General features: G+C 46.6%; 1 protein-coding gene across 1 annotated transcript in view; it reads left to right on the top strand.

Annotated features, from left to right (window-relative positions):
• The first annotated feature begins 10,273 nt into the window (after nt 1–10,273).
• The window catches only part of BRIX1 (biogenesis of ribosomes BRX1), a 40,325-nt gene continuing 36,065 nt past the window's right edge, over nt 10,274–14,533 (top strand). The window contains exon 1 of the mRNA XM_029579014.1: nt 10,274–10,438. Coding sequence (XP_029434874.1) covers nt 10,310–10,438 — 129 coding nt within the window. The 5' untranslated portion in view covers nt 10,274–10,309. The remainder of the gene's footprint in view (nt 10,439–14,533) is intronic.

A 14,533-nucleotide genomic window follows, 5' to 3' on the forward strand; every position in this document is an offset into this window, starting at 1 on the left:
CGCAAGGAATTCCCCCATCCGAACGGCAGCCAGTACCGTCCTGTTGGATTCGTGGACCCTTGGACCGATCGGAACCAGAGGGTGAGCCGCTGAGCGAGGTGACAGCGGAGGTCCCGATCGGAAGGCGGCAAGGACGGAGTTGTGGGTGGCCGGAGGAAGATCCTGGGAAGCCCTATGCGACCAAGGGCCGTGGCAAGGAAGGATGAAACGGTGGAGCTGGTACAATGGTGAGAAGATCTTCGCCCTGGAAGCCGACCCTCCCCCGAGAGGAGCTCGTAGGAGTTTGGCCGCTGGGACTTAGGAGATTCACCCTGGAAGCCGGAGTCCCCCCAGGAGGAGCCCGTAGGGACCCGGCCGCTGGGACTTAGGAGAGCCCGCGGGGGCTGAGTCAGACGGAGTCCAAGGTCGTTGCTCACCAGTCCAGAGTCGTGTACCAGAGAATCGTCGCTTGCCAGTCCGGGATCAGAAGCCAAAGGATCGCTGTAAGCCAAACCGGGGTCCGAGACCGGAGAGTCGTCGTAAGCCAGTCCGGGGTCAAGAGCCAGGGGGATCACCGTAAGCCGCACCGGGGTCAGAAGCCAAGAATCGTCGTAAGCCAGTCCAGAGTCAGAAGCCAAGAATCACCGCAAGCCAGTCCAGGATCAGGAACCACAGGAGATCAAGAGGGCACAGGAACGCAGCAACTGGAGACAGGGTAAACCTGGGAACCTCGTTGCAAGGCAGGGAATGGCTGCAGCTGCAGGGCTTAAGTAGCCCTGCAGCGTCTGACGTCATCCTGGGCTGATTCGAGCTTTTCCCGCGCTGGGCCCTTTAAATGTAGGGCAGAGACGCGTGCGCGGGCCTAGGGGGGCAGAGCCAACCGCGGGGAACGCCGGCAGCGGGGGAGAGGCCGAGACGCGGTGCCTGAGGGCCCTGCAGGCCCGGGAGAGCTGGCCACGCGCTGGGGATGCTGCAGTTGGGGTCCCTGCAGCCCCGGGGCGTGGGGGACCGGAACGGGACCGCGGCGAGGTGAGTGCCGATCCCGGGGCCGTCCCGGGATCGCAACACGTCCACAGGGTTTCCATGCGAAAACAAGATATTTGGAGACAACGGTTCACCTTCTGTAGGTCTAGAATGGGACAAAACGTGCCCTCCTTTTTGGGAACCACAAAGTAAACCGAGTAACATCCCCGACCCTCTTCTGCCTCCAGAACCGGAACAATAGCCTGTAGCTGGATCAGGCGCTGTAGAGTCTCCCAAACCGCTTCCTGCGTGAAGCCACGCGGGACTCCACGAACACCTCCTGCACGGGACGTGAAAACTCTAGAGCGTAGCCTTCTCTGATCATCTCCAGGACCCAATGGTCTGAGGTGATCCTTGCCCATTCCGTGTAAGAGCTGGACAATCTGCCCCCGACAGCTTCGACGACGGAATGGGGACTCGTGGCTTCATTGGGAGGGTTTACTACCTCCTGTCCCGAGGTGTCCAGAATCCCGGCCGGGACGACGACCCCCTTGAAAGGACTGTTGCCGTCCTGAGGTCTGCTTAGACGTGGAAGGCTTCCGGCAACTTATGCCCCTTAGATTCTTCGAATAGCTTTACCAACTGCTCTAGTTCCTCACCGAACAGGAGCTTACCCTTAAACGGGAGGTTACACAGCTGAGATTTTGAAGACGAATCTGCTGACCAATTGCGCAGCCACAGCAGTCGGCGCGCAGTCACTACAGAAACCATGCTGCGTGCTGAAGTTCGCACTAGGTCGTAAAGCGCATCTGCTACATATGCGTTGCCCGCCTCCAAACGAGCGCCCTCCAAAGTGGCACCACTGCCCGTTCCTGTAGTGGCGTTAGAGGCCTGAACCCAGCACAAACATACCCTCTGCATGAGGCTGGCACAGATCGTGGCCCGAAGACTCAATGCATCTACTTCAAAGATTTGCTTCAACTGGATCTCCAGCTTACGGTCCTGCATATCTTTGAAAGCGGCAGCACCTGCTACCCGAATAGTGGTCTTCTTTGTCACGGCCGAAACCGCCGCATCCACCTTCGGAATTTTCAGAAGATCCAAGACATCTGTTGAAAGAGGATAGAACTTGGCCATAGCTCTGCCCACCTTGAGCCCCGCGTCTGGTGCGTCCCACTCATGGGTCACCAGCTTATGAACCTTTTTAGGCAGTGGAAAGGACAAAGTGGGCCCCCGTATTCCGTCAAGAACTGGATTAACCCCATCACTATATGATTCTTCCTGAGAGTTCTTAAGCCCCAGAACTTCCAACACTTGGGGAATAAGGGGACGTAGTTCCTCCCCCTTAAAAAGGCAGACCACGCTGGGATCATCCCCTTCTGTGGGTGGCAAATCATCATCATCTGCAGCAACTTGATCAGGGTCCCCAAGATCAGGAACCAAATCCGGAACCTGAGCCGAACCCGGATCCGGAACTCCAGAGGGTGGGGGGTGGGGTCTGCGGACCCTGGGGACCATCACTTCCCCCGCGGGCCTGTTCCTCAAGTCATCCCTTCTTGAGCGGCGGCTCAGAAAGACCCACTGAGTGAATTTGCCTCCTGAAGCCCGCCTGCTTTCTGGCCAGGAAAGCCTGGTGCATTAACAAGACAAACTCCGGCAAAAACCCCTCCGGATTTCCATCTGCCGGAATGGGATCCTGAGGAACTGGTTCACCCAGTCCCCCAGCGCTGTTCTCTGCCACAAGGGCTAAGACTGGAGGGGATCCCTCCTCCCTTGAGCCTCGGCATGAAGACCCCTGTCCCGGGGGAAGGGCTCAGGGCCAGACGAACTCTCCATCCCTAGGAAGGATAAGGGAGGGAAAAAACAAAACTAAATTCTGCTTTCACGCCCACATGCCTGACAGAGCGCGGAGATAAAGCGAGGGCCCCTTGAAAAAAACCGTGCAGCCACGCGGCCCAGGACCTGAGGGGAGGAACGGAAAAAATAGAAAAAAATGGCGCGCTGCCAGCGGTCTGATATCGGGAAGGAGCAAGGCTGCGATAACTTCCCCCACTGGAGCTGAAGGAAAAAAATGTGCGCCGAAACTGAGGCGGGAGAAAAAAATGCCAACAGATCAGTTGCAACGGGTCGCGCTGCCGAGCGCGGTGAGCTGTGCCAAAAACTGGCCGGCGAAGAAAACACTTACCCCGTCCCTTCAGAGCAACCCGGAGCCCCGGGAATAGAGGGAAAGGGGGCCAGAGGGCTGCCAAACACCCCGCAGTGCCTGCAAGGCTGGCTTTCCCGACCCGACTCCTTACCTCAGCTCGAAACCACAGAGGAAGTCTCACTCAGTTTTACTTTTTTTTTTTTTTTTAAACTTTACTGAGTCCTGTAGAGCAGAGAGGGTCGAAGGAGCAGCTTTGGGGGAGCAGCCACGGAGGTGAGTAACCAGGAGCCCCTGGTCTTCACACTCCGAGTGGTGATGGACGAAACGCAGACAGAGGTAACCAACGCCCCGGAGGGATGGCCCATGAAGGTGCCTAACGCTCAGGAAGCAATCCTGAAGAAAAAACCCGGAGAAAAAAATCTAACTAAACTGAAAAATTAACCAAGACTGCAGGTGCCTCTCTTCCAGCTGCTGGAGTCAGAGAAATACTGAGGGACTGCAGGTGGCACTCTCATTATGTAGCAGTGCCCAAAGTTCTAATTGTTCTCTGACTCCACGCGCGTTTTCGGCCCCTTACTGAATAAGGGATAATGCTAGCGCATCGAAAACGCACGTCCAATAGAGGGTTAACAGTGTGCTCCGTCGGAGCGCACTGTACTGTATCGGCCCGATAGTCTGGGTAAACAAATAAGCATGGGTGTAGCTTGCTGACTGCGGCGGTTAATACCCCTAACTAATTAAGCTATTTCACTTAGATGCAGTTCCAGCACTGCTCTCTACATTAATGACGGGGTGGAAGGGAAATAGAACCAAAATGTTACTAAGGGCCAAGAGTAACAGATAAGTATGAGGAAAAAAAAAAGTATGAAAGCTTGCTGGGCAGACTGGATGGGCCGTTTTGGTCTTCTTCTGCCGTCATTTCTATGTTTCTATGCCCAAGATGGTTTAAGAGGAAAAAAAATGTATTTAACCGGGCTCCTAGAGAACTCCCAATCGATAGTTACATCTAAAGACGCCTTAATAGCCAATTTTGCCTTGGAATCGGACCATAACAGGAGATTGAGATTACCATTAATTTAAAGATGTGCTGTTTGTCACAAAGTTTTATGTTTTCCTGATTTCTTCAGGAAAGGTGAAACATTAAGAAGTTCTCTTCCTTGGGATGAACTTTAAAAGGAAATTGAAAAAAAACCCAAAACTAAATGTAAAATATGAGGAAAAACATTATGGAGGTAATATTCAATTACTGGCCAGATTGCAGAATTAGTCAGATAAATGTATCCAACTCCCACAATTCAGTGGGAGCACTGAGGACAGCATCATCTTGCTGGTGGCTGAAGAAGACCGGTATGTATTGCTTTGGAAAATTTTAGAACGTAAAAATGTTTTGGGGAGAGGTAAACTATTGGTGTATATTCTTTAGTGTATGGGTATGTTTGTTAAAAAAAAAAAAAAAAAAGTAAGTGAAAAAGGTAGGTAAAAGCTTAGAGCTTGGCTATTTGTTATAAAAAGCTAGCCAAAGATAAGAAAAAGTTTAAAGTTTGTGTGTTTATCTTTCCCTCCCTCCAGCTCATCCTTTGATTTATAAGCAGGAGACACTTTCAAATAAAAAATCATTCATCCATTTATCTAAAACACAGGATTGCCCCAGCCCTTATCAAGAGTTTAATTATCCCGTGTCAGCTCACTACCAGATTATTAGTGAATATACTAATAAATTTAAAGGACTCTTATTTACACATTCTTATCCCTTCACAACTTAAACTTAACTAAAAAAACAACAAAATTAAGATGAAGACAGAAATATAGCAGCAAGAGGGGGCCCCCTTCCAGTCTTTTGCATCGAATATCACATGCATGATTTTTTACCTGCCAGTGAGAGGTTGTATGGTGTGCACCCAATGCACACCATACAACCTCTCAGAGAACAAGTCCAATCTCTGGAGGTTAGACTGGCAGACCTGGAGGAGCTGAGGCAGACAGTGAGGTTTATAGATGAGACCTTCAGGGACATAATAGCCAAGTCTCAACTATTTTGGCAGCCCTGGAGCTGCCTTGAAGGAGGAAGGTCTGGTCGGAGAACATCAAGCTGAAGCAGCAGGAAGTGATCTTCTAGCACCAAGGCAGTGTCTCCTAGGGCTACTGCCCAGGAGGGAAGGGTTAGGTTTAATGTCATAGTGGGTGATTTGATTATTAGGAATATAGATAGCTGAATAACTGGTGGGCGTGAGGATCACCTGGTAACATGCCTGGCTGGTGCGAAGGTGCCGGACCTGGTGCATTATCTAGATAAGATTTAGACAGTGCAGGGGAGGAGCCGTTGTCATGGTAAATGTGGGCACCAAGGACATAGGAAAATGTGGGTGGGAGGTTTTGGAAGCCAAATTTAGGCTCTTAGGTAGAAAGCAGAAATCCAAAACCTCCAGAGGAATGAGCAGCGTGGCTCAGAAATGCTCCCTGTTCCATGCACAGGTTCCCAGAGGCAAGCAGAGTTCTGGACTCTCAGTGCATGGATGAGAGGATGCTGCAAGAAAAAGGGTTTCAGTTTTGTAAGGAACTCAAAATCTTTAGGGAAATGGAGAGTCTTTTCCGAAGGAATGGGCTCCACCTTAACCAGAGTGGAACCAGGCTGCTGGCGCTAACCTTTAAAAAGGAGATAAAGCAGCTTTTAAACTAGAACAAGGGCAAAAGCCGACAGTCGCATGGTTCAGAGAGAGGTATCTTCGGAGGATACTAATGAAGCAAGAGCCTTAGAGCAGTGGTTCTCAACCGGTGTGTCGCCAAGAACACGCAGGTGTGTCGCCACACTTCCTGGTCCCCCGCTGACCAGGCTGCTCCCCGGTCCTCCTCCGCCTGGGCTTAAAATGCTGTCAGCCCGGGCGGAGCGCGGCAAGACAGCTGGAGTCAGCGGTATTGGCATCGGCATGGTCTCTTCTCCCCCCCCGCGGCCCGGAAGAGGAAGTGGTGAGCATCGGGTGCGTGCGCGGGAAGAAGAGACCATGCTAGTGTGGTCAGAATCGGCCCAAAGAACAGAAGAGAGACGCGGCCAGAGGAATGAGCAGCGCGGCTCAGAGAAAAAGGAAGAAGATCGTCAGCTTCCGCGACCGATGGGACTCCTCCTCTGCGAGGGCTGAAAATGAAGGTTAGGGTTGGGAGGAGGCTGCTGCTGCCGCTAGTTCCGGGGGGGAGAGAGTGAATGAGCAAGCATGTGTGTTTGAGATCCTGTGCGTATGAGTGAGATAGCATGTATGTGTGTGATTGAGAGCCTGTATATGTGAAAGAGAGTATGTCTGTGATTGAGAGCCAGCCTGTGAGAGAGAGAGCATGACTGTAAGTTTACAATTGGGAACCTATATATGAGTAAGTTTGTGATTGAAAACCTGTTTGTGTGAAAGAGTATGTGTATATGATTGAGATCCTTTGTGTGTGAGAGAGATCATGTGTATGTATGATTAAGAGCCTGTGTGTATAAGTATCTCCAATCTCCCTTTTATTGCCAAAATCCTAGAAAAAACCATCAACCGCCAACTCAGTGACTACTTAGATGATCACCAGATCCTGTCTCCTTCCCAATATGGCTTTCGTAAACTACATAGCACAGAAACCCTTCTTCTGTCACTTTCTGATTACCTTATCAAAAGCCTTGATAATGGGCAATCCCATCTCCTAGCAATCCTAGATATTTCAGCCGCATTCGATACGGTTAGCCATCAGATACTCCTTCAGCGACTTTGCGAGATCGGAATATCTGGCCTTGCTCACAATTGGTTTACCTCGTACCTTAGTAACCGAAATTATAAAGTCAAAATTGCCAACCACGAATCTAAGGAAATTCCTCTGAGGCAAGGAGTTCCCAAAGGCTCCTCACTTTCATCCACACTATTTAACATTTACCTTTTACCCTTCTGCCATCTTCTCTCCAACCTTAAGCTTCTACACTATTTGTACGCTGATGATGTACAAATCCTCATTCCTATAACCGATTTCATACCGAAAGCCCTTGACATTTGGGATGCCACCCTAACTTTAATCAATAACCTCTTAAATAGCAACCAACTTGCCCTTAATACTACAAAAACAGAACTCATGGTCATATCGCCTCCCACCCCCTTACATACTACGCCCACAACACCTAAAATCTTGCCACACACCCAATTTGCCCACCAAGTCCGGGACTTAGGAGTCATTCTTGATGACCATATGACTTTCAAAAAATGTATTAACGCAATTCTCAAAGAATGTTTTTTCAAGATCCATACACTCAAAAAACTCAAACCTCTACTTCACTTTTCTGACTTCCGCACTGTTTTACAAGCCATGGTCTTTTCTAAAATTGACTAGGTAAAATTGATTAGGTAAGCACTTCTTTCAGGCTTACCTAAAAACTGCATCCAACCGTTACAAATCCTACAGAATACTGCAGCTCGTATCCTCACCAACACTACCTCAAAGGAACATATTACCCCTATTTTAAAGGGATTACACTGGCTCCCCATTCACTTTCGCATACAAGACACTATCACTCATCCACAAAACCATCCACAATCCTGAAATGAAATGGCTCTCTAACTCATTACAATTTCATACATCTAACAGACCAACTAGAATTCCATACCATGCCACATTGCAGACCCCCTCTCCCAAACTATTTAACCATGCTTCTACTAAAGCTCGTGCCCTTTCCTCAGCTGGCCCCATGTTATGGAATTCCATGCCCATTGAATTACATCTTGAATTATCTCCTAAGATCTTCAAACAAAAACTCAAGACATGGTTATTCACTCAAGCCTACACATGATGCCTTTCTCGCGTTTCTACACCTCCCAGCTGGCCTCTCATCTCCCTTAATAAATATCCTCTTTCAATGTGCCACCCCATCTCGCTCCTCTACTCTACCTTTGTACCCTAGATAAACCCTCAAGTAATCGCTAATTTTTTCTACTTGTGCCCTTTTCACCGTCCTTATGCTTTCCCTTAGCTGCATCGCCTTCTCCCGCCTCTTTCTTTCAAATTTTATTTCTTCTACCCAGCCCCCCCCCCAGGTTTGCTCCCGCTAATTCAAGTTATATTTGCTACTACTATAATTTTGCTTTATTTAAGTTATATCTCTGTGCTATCTCTTTTGCTTTATGTAAATGCCTTCAACTATTATTATATTGTTTTATGTATAACGCTTCGGCGTAAGTTTTTGTTCTCTGTACACCGACGCGATATCTAAAAATCATTAAATAAATAAATAAATAAATAAGAGAGAGAGCATGTGTGTCTGTGTGTGATTGAGAGCTGGTTTAGGTGAGGGAGCACGTGAGTATGTGATTGAGAGCCTGTGTGTAAATGAGAGAGAGAGAGAGCATGTTTGGAAGCATGTGAATGAGAGTCTGTGTGTGAGAGAAAAAGACAGCATATATGTGTGTGATTGAAAGCCTGTGTGTGTAAGTTTTAGATTGCAAACCTGTTTGGGTAAAAGAGTATGTGTATATGATTGAGATCCTTTGTGTGTGTGAGAGATCATGTGTATGTATGATTAAGAGCCTGTGTGTATAAGTAAGAGAGAGAGCATGTGTGTCTGTGTGTGATTGAGAGCTGGTTTAGATGAGGGAGCACGTGAGTATGTGACTGAGAGCCTGTGTGTAAATGAGAGAGAGAGAGCATGTTTGGAAGCATGTGAATGAGAGTCTGTGTGTGAGAGAAAAAGACAGCATATATGTGTGTGATTGAAAGCCTGTGTGTGTAAGCGTGAAAAGATACACAGCAAGTGTGTAAATGTGTAATTAAGAGCCTATATAAGTGAGAGAAAAAGCATGTGTATATGTGAGTGACTGAGAGCATGTGTGTATAGGTGTGTAATTGAGAGCCAGTGTGAGAGAGAGCGCTGCTATGTGACTGAGAGAGAGGAGAAAGTTCCAAGCAAACCACCCCTCCTCCTGCTAATTCAAAACAGTCTCAGGACACCTGAATATCAAACGTTTCCAGGTATGCAGAGCAAAAAAATTTTTGTATCCTTATTTTTCATTACTGGGTCTTTGTGTCTGCTATTTTGAAATATTTTATTGGTATCTAGAAATTTTTTATATGAGTTTTTAATTATTGGATATTCCACTCATCAGCTGTTTCGAAATAATCTGTTCTTTTTGTTAGTATGGTTTTACTGCTACTGATTTTATATTTCTTGATTTGTTTTATACGGATGGGTGATGTTTCTTTTTTTCTTTATTACACTGCATACAGAGACTCTGGCTTGTTGCGGTTTCCAATTCAGTTTTTGTCTGCATGCTTCTAGTTATGCGTTTTGGTCTCTCTATTCTTTGTTATGAGGGTCAGTACATGTGACTCAGGTGAGGTTTTCTGCTGGCGTGTAGTTTCTGCGTAGGGCTCTATAGCAGCCTGACTTAGTCCGTTTTCCTAATAGGAGATGTATTGGTGTCTTAAGGCCTGGTGTAATATTTCGGTGTTGCCTTTTCTTGGGTAAGGTGGTTACTGTTTAAGTGCTGGAAATTGGTGCTGTTTTGGTGTGCAATTTCTGTTCAGACAGAATATGTATCTTTTCCTTGTGTCATTTTAAACAATAAAAATAATTACCGGACCTTTACTTTTTATTTCCGCCGTGAATTGTAATGAGCAGTGTGTCACACATGTGAGCGTGGCCTGTCAGGTGTGTCATGATGGGAAAAAGGTTGAGAACCACTGCCTTAGAGCATCATATTTTGCAGGGACAATTGTAGCAGTTTCTAACATCTGCCTCCAGAGCTGGATAGTGACATAAGTATGCCAAATTCTGAAACCACTCAAAGTAGGACTCACCTGCTACGCTTTATTTCTGGGGACGAAAGCCCCCTGTCCCCATTCCACTGTCTATGAGTGTCATAATCTTCAATCCAGCCCTGCTTACCTACTTATGCCTGTTTTTACTGCACTTTTCTGCACTACTCATGTTTTATTGCGGATTTTAACGTTTTTTCATTTTTTTAATGCACTTGTATTACTTACAACCCATTAGCTTACTGCACTTCGCGTTAATATGCTTTTTTCAAGAGCGTGAATAACAGAAAAAGTCTGTTTTTTATCCGGCGGCACTTTTCCTTTGCGCTTTAAGATCAGCCCCTCCCTAAGAGGCTGAACGCTGCTCCGCTAACCTGAAGGGGGCGCTCCCTATGCCTTAGAAGCCGCAACAAAAGCGCGGAAATAAACCACCTGTCCGGATGTGACGTTACTTCCCCTAAGATGGTGGCTCGCAAGAGGAAACGTGGTACTTCCAACGAGAAGAAAAGCAATAAAAAAGCGAAAACTGCAGGAGCTGCAAGTGGGGAAGCAGCGCGGAATGAGTATATTGTTCCGGCTCCGGTTGCTCAGGTAACCCCGGCGTTAGCAGAAATTCTTTATAGGCTATAATCTTCCTGTGCTCGGATTCTGTCTCGTAGGAACTGCTTTCGATAGAGGATCACTTCACAAAAATATGACCTATAAGGAGGTTCTAGGTGCCGAGCCTGATATACAGTAATCACTGAGTCTGAAGAAATAGACGGGTTTTGTGAAGCTTATCACGCTTGAAAACTCCTAGGTGAAATAAAGTCCACGCAGTAACTTTGTAACCTAGAAGTAAAGATTCTGAACTTTGTTTTTGGATATGGCTGTGGTGGTCTATAATCTGCAGTGGTAAATCTTTCTCGGGGTACAATTTCTCATTTTGTGAGCCAAGCATCATTATTTTAGTGTCATTGTAAGAATTTCTGTAGGTGTGTGGGATTACAGACCTTACAGGAACAATCCTAGGGGAGCGGTCCAGGGCAAATCATCCTTTTCAGCTCTTCCTGCACATATTCCAATTCTGTGCAGGAGACGCGCTGTACTTCTTATCTGCCTCTCCCATCTGTCAGCTTTAACGCGAGGTGCTTGTGGGGCCTGCAAGTCTTTAGGACAGTGACTTCACAGCCTTTTCAAGCCCAAGGCATATCTACGTTAACAAAAATGTGTGGCAAAAACCTCCATAGGGAGGGCAGTGCAGACGTGGAGAGAATTCATGTGGCTAAAAGAAGTTAGGGAAGCATTAAAAACTCCACCAGTCCTGCTTCCACACTTTTAAAACAAAGGGAGACAGGCTGGAGACACACATGAGCTTGTCACAATTGAGCATCATTCCTGTGACTTTTGAAATTAACTAATGTACATTTAGATGGCAGGAGGCTTCACTGAACTATCAGTTTTAAGTGGTGTTGGTTTTAAATCTCTTTGTACTTTGAGAGAGATGTACACAGTGTGTAGATAATTGCTGCTCGTTTACTTCCTTCAGTCATTAACCATGAATTTCCTCCTGCCGTTGTCATGGCTCCCCTGGCACTGGAAGGCTACATTTGTGGGTGACAGCATCATTAAGTTCTTAATTCCTTGAGCTTCAGCCACAATTTGGCATTGTTGAGTGAGTATAGGGGTGTCTCAGGGTACCTTACTCTCTGCTTTACTCTATTTCCACCCTTGGCTGCCTTTTAAGGTGGGCACATCATGTGCCCCAGCTTCACACCCTGCAGATGTTTAAGAACATAAGATTATCAAATCCACAAGGAGTGCAGAGAAATTATTGGTCCAAATTTTTTTTCATCAGAAACAAAGTACAGTTTATTGAAACTTCAATATGGCAACTCCATTGCTCCAAAGCAGTAAAAGTAAATAATTCTTTCAGGGTCCCCCGACACGGACCCCGTGTTTCGCCCAAAGGCTGCGTCTGCAGGGACAGAGTAAATTTGCAAGAACTAAAAGGAAACAATAGAAAATTTGTTTTAGAACTATAGACCAAATTTAAGGGTACAGAGTATACATAATAGCGCCGGGAACACATACCTTTAAAACTGTACCCTTAAATTTGGTCCATAGTTCTAAAACAAATTTTCTGTTTCCTTTTAGTTCTTGCAAATTTATTCTGTCCCTCCCGACGCAGCCTTTGGGCGAAACACGGGGTCCGTGTCGGGGGACCCTGAAAGAATTATTTACTTTTACTGCTTTGGAGCAATGGAGTTGCCATATTGAAGTTTCAATAAACTGTACTTTGTTTCTGATGAAAAAACGTTTGGACCAATAATTTCTCTGCACTCCTTGTGGATTTGATATTGTATTAGTTGGAGTGCCTTCACTGCTCCTTCTTTATATTTGGATAAGAACATAAGATTGCCATATTAGGTCAGAAGAAAGTCCATCAAGCCTAGTATCCTTTTCCAACCATGGCCAATCCAGGTCACAAGTACCTGACAGGATCCCACAAGGTAGATTGATTCCATGCTGATTATCCCAGGGATAAGCAATGGATTCCTGAAGTTCCACTTTTAATAATGGTTAATGGACTTTTTCTCAAGGAACTTGTCCAAATCTTTTTTAAAAGTAGCTGCACTAACAGCTTTCACTACATGCTCTAAAATTCAGAGTTTAACTGTGTTGAGTAAAAAAACAATTTTCTCTTATTAGTTTTAAAAAGATAAACAGTAGCAAATCACCTGGACCGGATGGTATGCATCCTAGGGTACTGAAGGAACTAAAAAATGAAATTTCTGATGTATTAGTTAAAATTTGTAACCTATCATTAAAATCCTCCATTGTACCTGAAGACTGGAGGGTGGCCAATGTAACCCCAATATTTAAAAAAGGCTCCAGGGGCGAGCCGGGTAACAATAGACCAGTGAGCCTAACTTCAGTGCCGGGAAAAATAGTGGAAACTATTCCGAAGATCAAAACCGCAGAGCATATAGAAAGATATGGTTTAATGGAACAAAGTCAACATGGATTTACCCAATTGAAGTCTTGCCTAACAAATTCTGCTTCATTTTTTTGAAGGGGTTAATAAACAGTGGATAAAGGTGAACCGGTAGATGTAGTGTATTTGGATTTTCAGAAGGCGTTTGACAAAGTCCCTCATGAGAGGCTTCTAAGAATACTAAAAGGTCATGGGATAGGAGGCCATGTCCTTTTGTGGATTACACACATGTATATATGCATTGATGAGATGGTGATCTGACCAGGGGACAGGGGTACAAACCGGTGAGTGGGTAGCATGTATACAGGAGTTGATTAATATGAGGTCAAGGGTATGACCAGCTTTGTGTGTGGGAGAGTTGATTAGTTGTTTGAAGCCGAGTGCCAGTAAGGAGCTGAGGAAGGTCTCACAAGATGACGTGTTGGGGGTGGCGTCCACGTGGAGGTTAAAATCTCCTAGTATGATGGTTGGGACATCTTTGTTGAGATTGTCAGAGATGAATTCAATGAGTGGGGATGGGTCATGTTCAAGTAGGCTAGGAGGTGCATATGTGAGGCAGATTTGTAACTCCCTAGTCCTTCTATTATTCGAAAATGTAAATAACCGATTCACATCTATTCGTTCAAGACCTCTATCATATCCCCCTCAGCCGTCTCTTCTCCAAACTGAACAGCCCCAACTTCTTCAGCCTTTCCTCATAGGGGAGCTGTTCCATCCCCTTTATCATTTTGGTTGCCCTTCTCTGTACCTTCTCCATCGCAACTATGTTTTTTGAGATGCGGTGACCAGAATTGTACACAGTATTCCAGGTGCGGTCTCACCATGGAGCAATTATAGAGGCATTTTGACATTTTCCGTTTTATTAACTATTCCCTTCCTAATAATTCCTAACATTCTGTTTTGTATTTTGACTGCTGCAGCACACTGAGTCGACGATTTTAAAGTATTATCCACTATGATGCCTAGATCTTTTTCCTGGGTGGTAGCTCCTAATAATGAACCTAACATTGTGTACTACAGCAAGGGTTATTTTTCCCTATATGCAACACCTTGCACTTGTCCACATTAAATTTCATCTGCCAATTGGATGACGTTCCTGATCCCGTTAGGGCAAGGGGGTTTCTGAGCGGGTTGAGCCACCCCCCAATGGGCTAGGCCCCGCTTCAGACTCAGTGGGCACTCCACGTGGCAGGCTGTGGTGGCGCCATCTCACACATGGTTTTGTGTGGCGCCATGTTTGACCGTCGGTACGCACGGTGCGGGCTGGCCCTGTGCGCTTAACACACGCATAACCGTGTGCATAAGTACTCGCATACATTTGTGCACAACCAGCCGCTTATACTTGCATGTGTCAAGGCGGATTTGTGTGCACCCTAGCTCAGGCACTACCCGGATGAATGCGCAAGCTACAGTGAACTATGGCTCCGGCAACAAAGAAGCACAAGCGACACTCCCTTTGTGCTGCCTGCCATAGTAGGGCTGCACAGTCTGACCTAGAATCCTTCCTGTGTCAGCAGTGTGAGGAAGCCATGGAGGGCAGGACTCTCAGAACTTCTCCAAGCCCAGTCCCTCCCAGTCGGAGGACAGGTCAGCCATGACCTTATCTGGTAGCACCCTAGATCTGAGTAATCCCGGGGCTGCGTCCTCCCTGGGAGAGGACAATTCAGTGGCCCCTACCCCAGTATGGACCTGGCGATCTTCTCTTGGGT

Source organism: Rhinatrema bivittatum, chromosome 1 (genome assembly GCF_901001135.1).
Source record: "Rhinatrema bivittatum chromosome 1, aRhiBiv1.1, whole genome shotgun sequence".
Lineage (NCBI taxonomy): Eukaryota > Metazoa > Chordata > Amphibia > Gymnophiona > Rhinatrematidae > Rhinatrema > Rhinatrema bivittatum.